Consider the following 17,352-nt stretch of genomic DNA (forward strand, 5'->3'; position numbering starts at 1 on the left):
TTTCTTTCCCCCCAAACAATGATTCTATCTGACGAGTTATTATTGTTTGAACATTCCGATTACATTAAGAGGGCAATATCTGGCTATTTGGCACCTTGTCTAAAGGCCTCTTCCTTTAGTTCTTCATTGATATGCAATAATCTTTGGAGTTTTTTGTTCACCAAGGCCTGATGAGGTGGGATCCTTGGCACACATCCTATCTTTATATTATTCTTTATACAATTATATAAAGACATTCTGTCTTTATATAATTTCTGTTCAAGATTATCTCATTTTTTAGTATCTTATTTTACAAAATCTGCACTTCTTGAAAGAAAATTAGCTGCAGAGGGGATTAGAATGTCTCTGCAAGAATTGTATACTTTCCTAAGTGCCTTCCAAAAATATTTTCTGATTTCAACAGTTACAGAGTAAAATATATACATTCACATATTTTACTCAAATGCATTTTTAATATAATTCAATTGTGTGTGTGTGTGTGTGTGTGTGTGTGTGTGTGTGTGTGTGTGTGTGTGTGTGTGTGTGTGTGTGTGTGTGTGTGTGTGTGTGTGTGTGTGTTCACTTAAACAATTCAAGTTATAATTTTATTTTTACTATTTACTATAAGAACAGATTTTACAATGATCTTACATAAAGATTCAGTCTCATTAATTTCTTTTATTGTTAAATTTGAGATAACTGTCACTTATTGCTAGCTACTATTGGTAATTTTCATCAAAATAATTTTACCTTTTCTTCAGATGGCACTGCTAACCTATCACTCGAAATAAGTTTACACACATGGGAAGGAGAAAGTGCCAAGAATTCCTCACTTTCTACCACCTCCCTGAAAAATTAAAATGACATATTTTGATAAATTAATTTGTTCAATAATTAAAAATATATGTTCATTTCTGTTTCAATTTTCCAATAAATTAAGATGAATTCAGTACAATTTCAAATTGATTTTTATTCGAGAAACATGCGTTCACTACTTTACAATGTAACATTATATATCTACATGATGCAGAAAATATTAATTTTTTTATTTTATCAGAGAAGAAACTGTACCATCTTTCAGAATTTGTATATGATTTTTCCATAACTCTTCAATATCTATTCTTGCTTCTAGTTCTCAGGTCTTCAATATCTGGGTCTCTTAAAAGTCCAACTAAATATCGTTTGTTGTTTAGGTTGCTATTTTGCTTTTACGCTATTTGGAATTTTTTTCCTGTTTGCCATTTTTTTTTTTTTTTTTTTTTTTTTTTTTTTTTAAGATATAGTCAGTATCTCAAATGCTAGCAGATCACATGAATTTATGACAAGTTGTCTAAATAGTGTAGTCATTACTTTCATTTCATTAAATGAAGCAGTGTCTACAAGTGCTATTATTATATTTTCTCCACATATACCTATATACACTATCCTTCAACAGTAATTGCTAATTCTAGAGGTCAGAGGACAGGCGGATGATGGTACCAATTAAAAATAAGCTATAAAAGGCATGCATACTCAATGACAGGTACACAGAACTAAGTGGGATATAAAAAGGGATTATATGCTTTCATAAGAGGTGCAATAATAGGCAGTCACATAGCAGGCATGCCCATTTGCCAGACAGCAGAAAGAGTTGAACACATCAAAATACTGTTGTAAATGTTATATGCCAGTGGAAGGCATGTGGTCCCCCCATCCAACCAATTGCTTGTACTCAAAATTAAATTATACATTAGATTAATTGAAGGATAGTTAAATCCTAGCATGTTAAAGAAGCAACAAAATTAGATCCTAGTACACTGGTTCCTACAATATTATTTGCGATGTTTACAAGCATACATCTAAAGGCTGGTTTGCATGTTGTGTAGGCTGAAAAATGCAATTCCCTCAACCTGAGATCAATTAGTTTCAGCACTGATTCAAAAGGCCATTAAGAATTCCTCCAGTCTTTGATAATGTAATACTTTCCTTAAATATTTTTAGGAAAGTATTACATCATGGATGACAGGTGCAGTTCAACCATTCACAATTACTTTATCAGCTCAGGCGGAAGGGTGAGCCAACCAGCAAGAAATTTTATTCTAACCAGAGAACAAGATGAATCACACATCTCACAACTCTTTAGGATTTGTTAGGAATAAATCAAGTAAAATTTAATGAATTATTTTTAAATCTGAAATTAAATTCAATCTCCATCAAAATTAAATTTAATTTTGAAATGCAGACCATTCAGGAAGAGTAATTATATACTTACACAAAATGTTGTTCTGTATATGCTTCTGCATAGCTAAGTAGTTCTAAACAACCATGAAGGTCTGCAAAAGCTCTAATGCCCAGGCAGTTAGAAGGATGAAGCTGAGCTTGAAGGAAGTCACAGCATGCATCTCTTACATCAGTCAACTGTAAGAGATGAGCTGCAGGTAACAACACCTTTAAAAAAAAATTATTAATTGTATAAAAACAGAACAATAGACAAAAAAAGCTAAATATTTAGCTGTTTTTTTATTATCTCTCTCAATAAAAAAACTGTGTAAGCAAAAACAGATTTCTATATATAAACAAGAAGCAACTAAGTTTATAAAGATGTATCTGCCAGATCCAATGAAATCCAAAACATGGGTATATATATATTCATTTTATCTAAAAACTTTTAAACAATTTTTTAGATAAAATTAATATATATATACCTACATCTTGCTCTATCTTTGCTGCATTGTGCATATACTATAACACCAAATGTATACAGAAAACACTTTAATCTAATATTTTAGACATTTTACTAGTGTGTGTAATACATAAATATATATATTGATCAGAATACTTCACAGTATTTTGACACCTATCTGAATTCTGTTATTCATATTTTTAGGTCATTCTCAATTATTTTCATTTATCTTTGAATCTGCTAAATACTTTGTAAAATTCATTTAAAGTTCTCTGGCTCAAACAAACCAGAAAGAGCATTTTAAACAGAGCAGCAAATGTGTGAATATATCCCCAATTCACAAAGGGGGGATCACAAAAGGTGACATAAGTAATTATAGACATGTTAGCTTAACTTCTGTTCCTCTAGTATTTGAGACTGTCACAGACATTCTCTCAGGTATGACAAACTGCATTTGCTACCTGGGAGTCTAAAATGCTGATGGAACTAATATTCAAGTGACACTTGAGTCAAGTGGACCAAATTTTGGCAAGGTCTGGTCATTCTGCAACAACCAAATCCTCTGCTTGCACCTTCATGATAGTCAGATTTTTAGTAATTCTGGGTACAGCCCCCATGTACTAGTCCTGAAGTATGACAGGTGAACCAACATAAGTAGGTTCACATCTGGGTTGATGTTGTTATTTTGGTTTTTAGGAGCATTAGCAACTAAGGCCATATTGCTCCAGGGATATGCAGCGGTCATTCCCTGACCTTTCCGCATCCTCCGTATTTGGTGGTCACGGGCTCGAACCCCGGTCTAATCAAGAGTGGTTGGTTGATATGATGTTTAATGACACAAGGGCTGCTAAGGCCATATTGTGCCTGATTCTATTCGGTAGTGCAATTACCAGTTAAAATCTGTAAAATAATCCCGTCTGCTTTAAGAAATAAAAGAACTCAGCTAGATTTGCATTGTCTCCAATCAGATGTGGTAATGTCAAAGGTTCTTGCAGATGTGAAAGCGATTTGAAAATTTTGTTTCGATAATTATTATAATGATTGCAATTTATTAGAATATGCCTCACCGTAAGTGTAGTCTGACAAAATGTACAAATAGGCGGATCTTCCCCCTTGAGGAGATAAATATGGGTTAGATACATATGCCCAATACATGTTCTAGCCAGGATCACCTCCTCTTGCCTATTTGATCGCACGCTTGAGGGCCACAACTTAGGTTCCTGTTTAAATTGAAGCAGTTTATTGCCGTACTGAGCCTGCCAGATTTTTTTTTTATGACATTTTTTATGACTGATTTGTAGTCTGTGTATGGCACTTGGTAGTTAGGAGATCTTACATTGATTGGGTGTTTAACGGCTTGATCTGCGTATTCATTTCCTTTGATGCCTACATGGCCTGGTATCCAACAGAAACTGACTGATTGGTTTACAGCTTGTAACGCAATAATCTGTGATCTAATTTGCTTCTAGACGGGGTGGATTGGTTTGGATGGATTTTTAAACGATTTTATTGCACTCAGAGAATCAGAGTAGATCATAATTCGCTTCCTGGACAGATTAATCACGTGATCCAGAGCTATTTTAATCGCCCACAGTTCAGCAGAATAGACGCTGCATTCCTTTGGAAGGGACACAGAAGTAGAAAAGATAGAAGAAACTGCCGCTGCGCCCACTGTCGTACTTGTTTTCAAGCCATCGGTATATATTTGAAGACACTGAGAATTTTCTGCGACATGTGCAGCATGGAGTTTCCTAATGGTAAGGTCTGCTGCTTGCTTTTTCCCCCATTGTTGGAATGAGAAGTCACAGACTGGTGTATAATCAGACCACAGAGGGTCATGATTGCTCATTTCCTGAAAGACTACCTATGTCTAGATTCCAACATTGTGATAACTGTAGCAACCTTATCCCAATAGGCTTGTTTTCGTTAGGTTTGTTTTGATAAAATGTGGTCCATTGGGGCTCAAATAAGTATGGCGAGATAGGATGAAAAGGAAGACTCCGTATTTTTGCTGCATAGTTGAGGATCAACATTTTCCTCCGAAGATGGAGTGGAGGTTCGTGTGCATCTATATATAGACTCTGTACAGGGGATGTTCTGAATGCTCCTAAAGCAGTTCTTAGGGCACTGTGATGGATAGTGTCTAGCCGAGTTAGTGCACTTTTCCTGGCAGAGTCATAGATTGGAGCTCCGTAATCCAAACGAGATCGAATTAATACCCGATATAGCCGAAGCAGAGTGTATCGGTCACCACCCCATGTCAATGAAGAGAGTACTTGGAGGATATTTAATTTTTTCAAGCAAATGGTTCTCAGATATGTGATGTGTTGTAAGAAGTTTAATTTATTGTCCAGGATTAGGCCAAGAAATCTGATACTATTGGAAAGAGGTATGGTGAAATTTTTAAGATGTAGTTCAGGCTCAGGGTGGATCTTACATTTTTTACAGAAATGAATACAGTTAGATTTTTGTGCTGATAAGCGGTAGCCATTGCGAGACATCCACAGCTCAATTTTGTTAATTGAGATTTGAAGCTGTCTCTCAATAAAATTCATAGTTTTTCCTTGGCACAAAATCATGAGGTCATATGCATAAATGATATAATTCTACTGTGCTTGGAATATCATGGATGATATTGTTTATTCTTATTAAAAATAGCGTAGGACTCAAGACAGATCCTTGAGGGACCCCCCCTCCTCCTGTATATGAATTCTAGAAAGAACATTTAGATGACTAACCTGAAAGGTTCTGCCCTGGAGAAAGCTCTGAATAAACAAAGGAAGCCTGCCTTGTAGACCAAAGGTGTAAAAGATCCCGAAGAATACTGAAACACCATGTTGTATGAAAGGCCTTTTCTAAATCGAAACTTACCATAACGAGGTGGTCATTTCTGACAAAAGCGTTTCTGATGTTTGATTCTGCTTTGGTCATCATATCTAATGCAGATCTATTTTGCCAAAAGCCATACTGATTTTTATGCAAGATGTTATGTGACTCAAGAAACCAGGTGAGGTGCTTTAGAACCATTTTCTCCAGTGTTTTTCCCAAACAACTAGCTAAGGAAATTGGACGATAATTTCCTGGATTAGAGCGGTCTTTTCCTAGTTTAGGGATGGCTAATACAAGTGAATGTTTCCAAGAGTGCGGATAAACATCTTCCTCAAAAATTCTGTTAAAAAATATTAAAAGAAATTGTAAAGCAGTATCATTCAAGTGTTTTAGCATAATATAAAATATACCATCAGGGCCAGCTGCACTACTGGGTGATCTGTTAAGAGCATCCAGTAACTTGGATATAGTATAAAAGGCATTATATGGAAGAGACAGACCGGTGTTGAAATTTAACTTATACCTTTCTGCTACCACTTTAATTTATTGGAATGAAGTATCATATGAATTTGCTGCTGAAATTTTTGCAAAGGCTTTAGCAAAAGCGTTTGCAATGTCTTTGGAGGAAGACAGTTCCTGTCCATTACAGATCAATATTGGAGAGGATGACAATGGATATTTGCCATTCAGATGTTGGATTTTCCTCCAGATTAATCTAGTATCAGTGTTTTTGGTGATAGTGGAAGCGAACTGAATCCAAGAATCTTTTTTGGCTTTCCTTCTTATTTGTCATGCTTTAGCATTTAGTTTCTTGTAATTTATAAGGTTAATAATAGTGGGATGCTTGCAGAAAATATTCCAAGCTTTGTTCTTTTCTTTTTTTGCTCTATTACATTCATCATTCCACCAGTAGTTTTTGCGCCTGCGTGGATGAGTCGACGACTGAGGAATAGCTTTGTCAGCTGCTGCTAGTATCCGTTTAGTAATATGGTCATTAGCTTCATCTATTGACTGGTTCAGAATGAAGTTTTTATCTAAAACTGTACTTAAGGAAAATTTTTTTCAGTTTGCCTTTGTAAATTTCCATCTTCTGCGAGTTTCCGGATAGGTGGTGGGGGTAGTTTGGAATTTACAAGTAATTGGAAGATGATCACTATTGTGGGGATTATCCAATACCGCCCAATGTATACTTGGGTACAGAGCGGGGGAGCAGATAGACAGATCTATGGCTGAAGTATTTCCTGAGGGAAAATGAACATGAGTATGTGCACTGGTGTTCAGCAGAGTTAGATTTTGTTTGTCCAGTAAGGTTTCTATTAGCTGCCCTCTTTTATCCGTATGGAGACTTCCCCATAACGGGTGGTATCCATTAAAGTCACCCATCAAACAAAAAGGAGGTAGTATCTGGGCAAGGAGCTCATCAAAGTCTCTGAGTATATACGTTTGGTTTGGTGGAAGATAAATAGAAACAAGAGATAAAGATATTCCAATTTCTATTCTTACAGCAACAACTTCTAAATTAGTTTTTAAGGGGATTTGTCTGGACAGATTAGTAACGGATACCCAAACCGCTACACCTCCATGGGCTGCAGTTGCTGTATTCCTGTCATGCCTGTACAAAATATATTTCTTTATTGAGGGGGTCACTTGTGGAGTTAAAAATGTTTCCTGTAAACAAATGCCTGCTGGATTGAAATCTCGGATTAGGTCATAAAGTTCATCTGTACAGTTAGTCCTCGTATAGCACGATAGTTGTGTTCCTAGAAACCCTCGTGCAATATAAACAACAGGCCCTATGGGAAAAATAGGGTTAGGTGCCGACCACCCAAGATTGAACACACATTTGTAACCAAAACATTACCAAACACAATAAATAATCGTAAAAAAATACTTATGTATTTTATTACGACTATTATGTAATAAAATATTGCTAATGCTTTTGCTTCTATCGTAAGCAAACTTGTTTTTTGTTTGATTTTCTATCCAAACAGATGACAGCCGTTCCATCTCTTCCAATTCTTTGTGTCTTAATCTAATGGATTTTAATTACACTTTGAGTTGTTCCTGCTATCAAAGTTGTTTTTATTTTCTCTGCATTCTTTGTAATTCTCGGCGTTGCCTCATTTAGGTCTGTAGCACATGGAATATCACAGTCTTTCATTTCGCTCAAAGCGTATCATTATTTCATATTTTTTCTCTATCGACAGAGGCGGACTGGCCATAAGCCTTACAGGGGAAACCCCTGTGGGCTGGAGGCCGATGTGATTTTGGCCATAAACCATAGTATGAGGCCACTATAAATTTTCCCGAGTAAGAATTTTTGACCCAGTCCGTCTCTGTTTATCGATATTGCTTTTCTTTTTCTCTCTGAATCTGCAGTATCTTCACCAGGACGCTTCCTTTTCACACCTTTTAAGTATTTTACTAATTTTTAGGGAATAAAGCACAATTACAAACTGAGGAGGCACGCTTGATACACATAAACAAAGCTGCGCACGTGTAGCAACTGAATCAACAACACTGTAAAGGCAGAGATACACTATTAACAACTCACATTTTACTAAAGCACATTTCTAGGGGTTACTGCCATAAAACAATAAAAACAATTTCCAGGTGCGTTTCTGCTAGTGGAATCTGTTATAAACTGGTAGTAAACTTGATCTAATTGCATTTGCGATTATACCGATAGCTGGAATTGTGTGGATTTTTACCTTATTATGGTGAAATGTGTTTCCCCTTCACTGATATAAAACATAAATATATTTTCAGAATCTTCTCTTCATTCCTATCGTGTTGCGTTCGGTTGGGGTGATTCTGCGTTCGTCTGCCATTTCTTGTAAACACAAAGGCAAATTGTGCATAAGCGAATTCGGTTCATGTTATATAAGATATCGTTCCCCTATTTATAAATCGTGTATGATCGAATTCGTGTAATGTAAACACGTGTTATACGAGGACTGACTGTATTAGTACGTAGTCCTCGACAATTCCATTGTAAAATGCACTTCATTATTTAGTTTTAGTGGTAGGATGATCCGGTTGCCTTTTAGAGGCAGTAGGCTTATTGCGATCTATTTTAATTTTATCTTTTTTAGGAAAGGTAGGTCGTCCAGTGTCCATATCTTCTTCGGCATGAATTTCTAATATAAGTTCTTGTTGAGTTTTGTCATCTGTATACATTTCTGCAGTATTAATTTGGGTTTTAGTAGAAGATTCAGAATTTGTCATCCTGGTCTCACTTTGTGACTTGATGCCACTAGTGGTGGGGATGGAAATTGGGGTATTACAAGTCTGGTCTCGGTTGTTTTGCTTCAAGGATGGCTGAGGAACTGAAAGCTGAGCTCTAGCCCATTCAGCAAGTGATATGTTCGGTGGAAATGAGTCATTGGTTTGTGTAGCAATTGAACGATATTTCTTTGTAACATCTTCATATGTATGTGCAGGAGTATCTTTCAGTATTTGTCGTCTCACTCCCTGATAAGTCACTTTATTTTCAACTTTAAATTTCTGTATTTTTTTTTCCAACTTTCCATAGCTTGCAATTTCTAGAATATGCAGGATGATCTTCCCTGCAGTTAGGGCAAACTGGAGATGTAGCAGTACAGTCTGTTTGAGTGTGATCCTGGGATCCATATTTTGACCATACTGTGTTTCCTCGACATGTTGCCTGAGAGTGTCCGAACTTCTGACACTTATAACACCGTATTGGATTTGGTATATACGGGCATATATGGCAATTTAGATAACCAGCTTTTACAGTATTTGATAAGTTTGGAGTACTGAATGTGAGAATTACACTGCGGGTTGGAATAAGATTGCCATCTCTACGAGTCAAAATTCTCTTAGCTTGTATGACCTTTTGGTCTTTAAGTTTCTTGTACAAGCTCCTCTTCTGTTACATTCAATAGATCCCAATCAGAGATAACACCTTTGGAACTATTTAGGGTTGAGTGGGGAGATATTTTAACAGGGATACCACCAAATGTTGTCATCTTTAACAACAATTCTGAATGTTTCGACTGTGTAGTTTCCACAAGCAAATCCCCTGACTGTAACCTTTTGACTGTTTTAGGTGATCCAGCAGCATTTTCTAGAAATCTCTGTATAATAAATGGAGAGAGTTTGCTCACTGGTTGACTAGTTAAAGAATGAATAATCAGGAAAGTTGGATACTCAGGTTGATGATTATCTATTTTTAAGCGCTTATGTTGCGCACTACCTTCATCAGAGTTATACCAATCTATGGTATTTCAGCTTGAAGGCTCTAAGGCTGGATAATTTTCTTTATCCATGTCGGCTCCTTTTCGCCCTGGGGGATTAGCTTTTCCACCCAGGTTACCGGCCCCGCCACGGGGAGGCAGGAGCAGTGCCGCTTGTGGCCAAGCGTAGGAGTTAGTACGGTTAGTATATACAATAAAGAAAAAGGTACTTTCCTTTTTCTGGCTCTCTTTCTATACTTTTAAAAAGTAGAGCTAATCAACAGAAACACTTATGAACGAAATGAAACAAGGAAAAACTCAGTCGCTTTAGAAAATCGCTATAGGAATCGCAGTACTATTTAGCACAGAAAATCGGTTGGCCTCAAGAATCGCTTGGCACCCGGGGCCGTCTAATCAAGAAACGTGTGCTATGCACTGCTGCACCTGCCCACCTGGCTACGGAGGTGCCACATCTGGGTTGAGGTGTGGCATCCACAACACACAGAAGGATGCCATCCCTCTGTGTTATCAGACAATACTAAGTGGTAGTGACGCTCATCAACCAGTACAATACCACCACTTTGCTTATTGGGGACTTAAGTTCAGAAACTCATGTTTAGTCTCCAGAACAAAGCTCTGAAAACCCTCATCTCTTCCATCATTCGGTATAATTGCTGTCTTTTGCGGTTATGATAGGTATCATGATGAGATCCAATCTTACATTTCAAGGGTACAGCTCTGAAACAGCATTTGCAGGCCAGTCACTTAGGTAGTCACTGGTCCAAACCTATTGGTAACTCTCTAGGAGGCATCCAGATCAAATAATGTATAATCTTGCTGCCTCTACTCTACACAGATAGTGACTGTAGGGAGTCTAAGCAGTGTGTATGCAGGGAGCATTGTCAAGGCCACGTTATGTCAGGGAAGTGGGTATATTCTTGCCATGTGAATGCTTTTGCCAAAAATTTCATTACTTTGTACGACATATCCTCCCCAGCTTTTCGTACTTCCGAATACATCATAAATAGTCAAAATAATAGAACACACTTATCTGCGAAAAGATCTAAACCTCCCAAACACTTCCTCATTCATTTCACAAATATATGTGTTCTTAGTTCCAATATCAATGATTTCCATTTCTAATTAAAGTCCACCAAACCCTATGTACTTTTTCTGACAGAATCCCAATTATCAGTTGTCCAAATTATTCACTGTGCAATTCCTTTTTGCTTCAAAGGTGGTATTTGTGTATATGTAGACTCTAATATTCCCTGTCAGAGACTTAGTAATTTAGAATCTCCTCTATTTGATCTACTAGCCAAAAAACAAAAAATAATAATATATAAAATAAAATAAAATAATAATAATAAGAAGAAAATTTTAAAAAAATAAATAATTAATAAGAGAAAAGGAAATAGACAACCTATGCATTTCCCTCCTCCTGTAGGTAGTACCAGCTGACCTTTGAATTTCCTCAAACTGTCAGCCTGTACCACCCTTGTCGGTAACTTATTCCAGTAATTTATAACTCGCTGGCTAAAATAAAACTTTCTGCAATCCAGTCTAAACATCTCACCCCATAACTTGAAATTATGGGACCTAGTTCTAGAATCATTTATAACCGTGAAAATTTCATCCTCATTCATTTTACTTATGCCTCTCAGAGTCTTAAATGCCTCAATCAAGTCTCTTCTAAGGTGCCTAGTTTCTAAGATCTGCAACCCACGTATTCAAAGTCTTTCCTCATACGGACGAACTTTTGCCGATCTCACCACGTGAGTTACCCATCTTTAGACTCAAATTGTCGTGAAGCACAATGCCTTTCTTTAGGTGTGGTTTCCATACTTGAACACAGTATTCCAAGTGTGGTCTAACAATAAGTACCAAGATGCTATCTATCTAAAGGCTAAAGGCAAACGTCTGTATATCTATTCTGCAACCATCCTTACTCAATCTGAATTTATGCCCCATACGTGCATAGCCTGAGGAAGAATGCCATCAGCATTGTGCTTGCTCAATTCATGCAAAGCCTTAAACATCTCAATGAGGCACCTCCGTAGCCAGGTGGGCAGGAGCAGCAGTGCCTAGCACACGCTTCTTGATTAGACTGGGGTTCGAGCCCGTGACCACCAAATACGGAGGATGCGGAAAGGTCAGGAAATGACCACCGCAATATGGCCTTAGTTGCTAATGCTCTTAAAAAACCAAAATAATAACAACAACAACCTCAATCAGATTGCCTCGCAGGTGCCTAGCCTCCAGATGCTGCAATTTGCAGAACTGAATCCTTTCTTGGTAAGAGTATCCAAGTATCCCTTTACTTAAAGGGATAAGAGTATCCCTTTACCAAACTCATTACCCTTCTCTATACCCACTCCAACAGCTCTACATCCTTTCTAAAATGAGAGCTCCAGACCTGTATGCAATACTTAAGATGCGGCCTGACCATTACCATATTAATATACAATGGAATAATCACCTCCTTATCCATGCTAGCAAAATTTCTACTCTTTCTAAAGTAATGGAGAAATTCATCAACTGCCAACTCCTACACTATCTAGAAACTTTCCATCTGATCAATGATTGCCAGTATACCACCAGTATATAAGCCAGTATAAGTCAAAAGCTTTTTATTGTGTTTGGCATAAAGGCCACCTAAAGAAGATTTCATCTTATAGATTGGCAACTATTTTTTGTAATTGGTAATCCAGTTTTCTCTCTGACTGATCACTGCAGGTGGTGGTAGCCAGCTCTCTGTCTAACTCCTCCCCTAATGCTAGAGTTCCCTAAGGTTGAGAAAATTCTATCCACAGTTTTTCTTATGATAGCACATTGCATTCCAACTAACAATTTGAGAAACCTTGCCCTGCACAAACAACTTTAACTCCTTGAGTAAAAAAAAAAAGGTAAAGTGCAACCATTATCAACCCACTGCAGGATGGAAGCTCCTCAACAATTCATGCTGAGGGAAATGGACCATAATCCGCCAAGCTGGTCCAGTGCGGGTTGGCAGATCGACCGTATTCAGCAGTCAGGGGCTTGAACCCCGGTCAACTCAAAGAGCATGTGCTATTGCACTCCCACTCGGCTGTGGAGGCCTTCTACCAAATCCTTAAGTGCTAATCTCCATAATTCTCCAGTTGGGCAAAGATAATTCAATTTATTTCAATCCTTCTTAAAACTCAGTCCTGTCATATCTTGCAAAGAGGATGCTTCTCTTTCTATGTTTATTATTATTATTTATTATTATTAATATCCATATGATGCAAGGAAGCCTGAGGCTTATGCTGCACCAGAGAAAAAAAAAAAGTTCCCGAGTAACCCTGTGAGAGAGAGAGAGAGAGAGAGAGAGAGAGAGAGAGAGAGAGAGAGAGAGTCAAAAGTAGAAGGGAATCACCAAGAAAGAGAAGAATGATGATATCCAGCTCAGGACCCTGGGTGTACCAAGCCCATACTCACCAGATGCTCACCCCCGGGGTTATCTTCAAAGGCACTCGGATTTTGAGACAAGATCACGTATTGCTATTAGGGATTACCCTCATTTCAAATCACTCTTGGAATAAGCACAACAAATATTTATTCCACTGCATCAAAAAATGTTTTTCTCTTTTGCTCTGGGTTTTACTTTTCTTCCAAATAGCTGCTAACTCTAGAAATCACAAAATCTACCCTACCATGGAATGTTGTTTTGTGGTTTTGGGGATACTGCCCTAGATGCGGGGCAGTGGCCCAAAACTGAAAACCTGAGAGAGAGAGATTTTGGTTTTGCAGTGCCCCCAAAAGAGGGCAGCTAGGTTAATTAATGACCCTTCTCTAACAAAGTCTCTCCACTCTGTCTCTCATAGACATTCCATTTATGCTGATGCCTTTTCTATAGTTACTTCCATGGGCACCGTTATTCTGAATTGGCTTCTATAATTCTCTCTTCCCCACCAGTCCAAACATATACCACAACCAGCCAGCATCCTTTTACTTTCCAACTTCAAACTCACAGAACCAACTTTTCCTCTTCCTCATTTATTCTTTCAACTTCTGTTTTCTGTAACAACTTCCCTTCATACATATTTCCAAAAAATTACAACCTACAGAAATTCAAGTCTAATGTTAACGAGTATCTTCTTTCATCTTCTCAACCTTCAACCCATGTATGGTACTAAGTACTATAGGTTCTAATACCTCTCGTGCTTGGGGTTTTCATAAAAAAATAAATATAATTAGGTCTGAGCATTGAGTATTTCTTAGTTGGTAGGAAATTGCTTCTATGATAGCATTCCTCAATGCTTCCCATTTAGAATTTACTGTTGGTAACATCATCAGTTGGTTCGACAGAATTTAAAAACTGTCCGAAGCCACTGTAGTCACCCTTATGAAAGGAAACACCTATTCTCTTACCCTTGACAGCAGCTATGTCTTTAAGTAACTCTCACATCTGTACTGTGATCATTACCACCTAGTGGGTCCTCTACCTACAAATTCTTAATACCTAAAGAATCTGCTGCTGCAACAAGAAGAAGCTACAGTATTGCTTCCTCTTGTTGCCTCTCTAACATGCTGCTGTAGAAATAGTCATCCAATAAATTCTCAGAAGTCTTGCTAGTGTGTCAATGACCAAACACAAGTTCCAGTCAATAAATGGAAATTTAAAATCCCCATTCTACGGCATTCTGATTTACTGGCTCACTCTCTTTCTCTGTATAGTCGTTCATTATATTCATCACAGTCATTAAACCTATAACACACTACTACTCTCATTTTTGTTTTCCCAGTGCTTATGTCACACCAAAATGACTCAAGATTCCAAAATTGCTTTGAAATAGAAGTAGACAGCGAGTTGTTAATTCCAAGAATAAAATGGCTCCATGGGTGATTAAGGCTAACAACTAACAACTTGGGGAAGTTGAAAGATTATCTTATCTTATAATGGCTAATATGCCCATACAAAATGGACATATTAGCCATTTTCCATTAAATTATAGCCTTATTTTATCCAGAGTTTTGAGGAAAAATAGCTCTCCCCTCCTTCAAAGTGGAGCCTCCTCAAAGTGAAATCTCTATTTCATGTCTCTTGCCTTAGCACCAAGACTGTCCAGGCCACCAGAAAACAAAAGGTCTTTTTGTCAGGTGGTACCAACATTTAACTAATAATCCAACATGACTACAGCTATCCAACTGGATTAATGGATTAATTGGAACTTCAATACATCAACTATTCTTTCAACATAAGCAAGCTTATATAGATCAAATAGCCTTTTTCTTAAAAATACATATTTTATATGACTATTTAATCACTTCATTATGTTTCTTAGCTGTAGATAAAGATAATGGCAGAACTAAAAACATCAGTTTATAGGATAAATATTATCTAATTGTTTTTATTAGTGAATAACTCCCGACGAATAAATATCTATTTCATACAAAAAAAATAAATAAATATTAATTTATTGCATATTACAGCAAGCCCTTCACAGCATATGGCTAGGGGCAGATAATTTAGTACACAGGAAATAAAATAATGAATAAACAACATACATAGCCATATATACATAAAACGTTAAATATGAATTATATTCAGGTATTAACAAAACAAGATATTTGCAATACAGTACTAATAATTGTGCATTCAGTTGCTAATTATTTGGTTGAAGGCAGGCTGCTGTTTGTATTTGATTGGAAATCTGATTCTTGTATATTTGAGAACTGACAAATTTTTGGCAATCAATGTTATGAGGATTTAAAAGATGAAGGGGTGCATTTGGAAACATTCCCTCCATTGTCTTGAGTCTGGAGAGGCAAGTGTTAAGTTGCTAGTTTCTTGAATTTTCTCTGTTGGAGGCCAGTTATTATGCTGGCTATATTACTTCTATGATCGATTCACCAAAATTATACTAATTTTAGTGAATCAATCGCAGAGGTAATCAACTTTTCAAGAAGCGTGATGAGGACATTCAATGTGATTAATTCAAATTAAAATAGTTAATTTAATTAATAAACAGTTTTAAATCATCAGCATATTCTAGCAGATTTGGATTTTCTTGCAGGATTTTCTTGCTAGTGCGGGGGGGGGGAAGAGAAGATATCTGTGATTTATGCTGTACTGTAGATAGGATATTACTATTGTGTCAATGAGAAAATGATTTTTTAGTATCTCGACAGCTTTCTTATGATATATACCGATGAAAGCAACTTTGATATCTACATAATAGACATCATATTGTGCCTTATCTTGAAATGCAGTTTAAATGTGCACAATGGCTTGTTGTTGTTGTGGAGCACCCTCTAAGACCAAAATGCATGTTGACAAGTGCATTAACAAAGACAGTATCTTGAAGGTATGGCAGCATGATTTTATCAATAATTTTAATAATTACTAACAAAACAACAATTAGTCAATGGCTTGTATGGTTATTACTGCTAGCTTGTTTAGGAATGAGAGTAATCCTGAAGGTTTTCTGTTGTCTTGGAACAAATGGCTGTAAATGAATCTAGTAATGACTTGCACTTAATCCCATCAGCACTGAGTTTGCTCAAGGAGCATGTAAAACTAATTTTGAAGTTTTCAACTCATGTGTTTTATAAATCTCACATCATTCATAATTCAAGTTAATTTCATCTATAAATCTGTGAAGAGGATACTAATAAAAAATAAATAAAAAATAATATTACTACTTAAATTTAATGGAAAAATAATGTTTTGAATTATTTTTTAATTCAAAGAAAATATAAATATTGCTTATTTAGGGAAAGGAGTTATAGACTGCTTTCCCACTAAAATACTAAAGGCTTTAAAAGATGCAATCAGAATATATACTTATCTGGTTTATAACCCTTTATAAAAATTCAAAATGTGATTAGTATTAGTAGTGCTAATGATGCAAGCAAGCAAGCTTATGCAGCATCAGCAAGAAAAAAAATCCATTTCATCTATCCATACCCTCCAATAGTTTGTCTAGTTGTTCCTTGAATTTATTCAAACTATCCAATTCCACAACAATGAATGGAAACTTGTTCAAGCAATCAACCACCCATTGGCTGAAGGAAAACTTCTGCACATTTATTCTGCAACATCCTTCCTTAATTTGAATTTATGCCCCTTCATGTGCATAGTCTGAGCAAGAGGAAAAATCCCATAAGCACTGAGTTTGCTCAAACTATTCAAAGCCTTAAACACCTCAATCAGAACATCTCGCATGGGGCCTAGTTTAAAGATGCTGCAATTTGCAAAACTGACTCCTTTCTTGGTAACAGCACCCCTTTGTTCCCCCTCACCAATCTTCTTACCCTTCTCTGTACCTGTTCCAACAGCTGTACATTATATATATTCCTAAACATTTTATATATATATATTCCTAAATTCTGAAATATATACATTCCATTTTATATATTCCCAAAAGTTACTTACTTGCACATTCTCTTCTGTCACCTGTATTTCTGCAGAATATACATAATCAATAAGTAGTTGCAAAGCTTGACCATCAACACCCTGTATGGTTATTTTATCTGCTCGACTCTCTGTAAAACTTGTGAACATAGCATAGAAATATGGACTACACGATGCCAACACCATTTTATGGGCAGGGATCTCAACACCATCGGCAACCAAAGTAACATCACAAAGTAAGTTCTGTCTATAAATTTAAAAAGTATATAAATGATTTTCAAGTAATTAAGTGCATTTCTGATAAA

At 36.6% G+C, this 17,352-nt stretch overlaps 1 protein-coding gene across 1 annotated transcript in view; it reads right to left on the reverse strand.

Annotated features, from left to right (window-relative positions):
• Positions 1–17,352, reverse strand: part of kel (kelch protein) — a 72,716-nt gene that overhangs the window by 32,343 nt on the left and 23,021 nt on the right. The window contains exons 3-5 of the mRNA XM_090378590.1: positions 17,069–17,294; positions 2,231–2,406; positions 730–826 (exon numbers count right to left, since the gene is read on the reverse strand). Of these exons, the coding sequence (XP_090234716.1) occupies positions 730–826; positions 2,231–2,406; positions 17,069–17,294 (499 nt within the window). The remainder of the gene's footprint in view (positions 1–729; positions 827–2,230; positions 2,407–17,068; positions 17,295–17,352) is intronic.

Source organism: Mastigoproctus giganteus, chromosome 7, assembly GCF_048544385.1.
Source record: "Mastigoproctus giganteus isolate SK-2022 chromosome 7, ASM4854438v1, whole genome shotgun sequence".
Taxonomy (NCBI): domain Eukaryota; kingdom Metazoa; phylum Arthropoda; class Arachnida; order Uropygi; family Thelyphonidae; genus Mastigoproctus; species Mastigoproctus giganteus.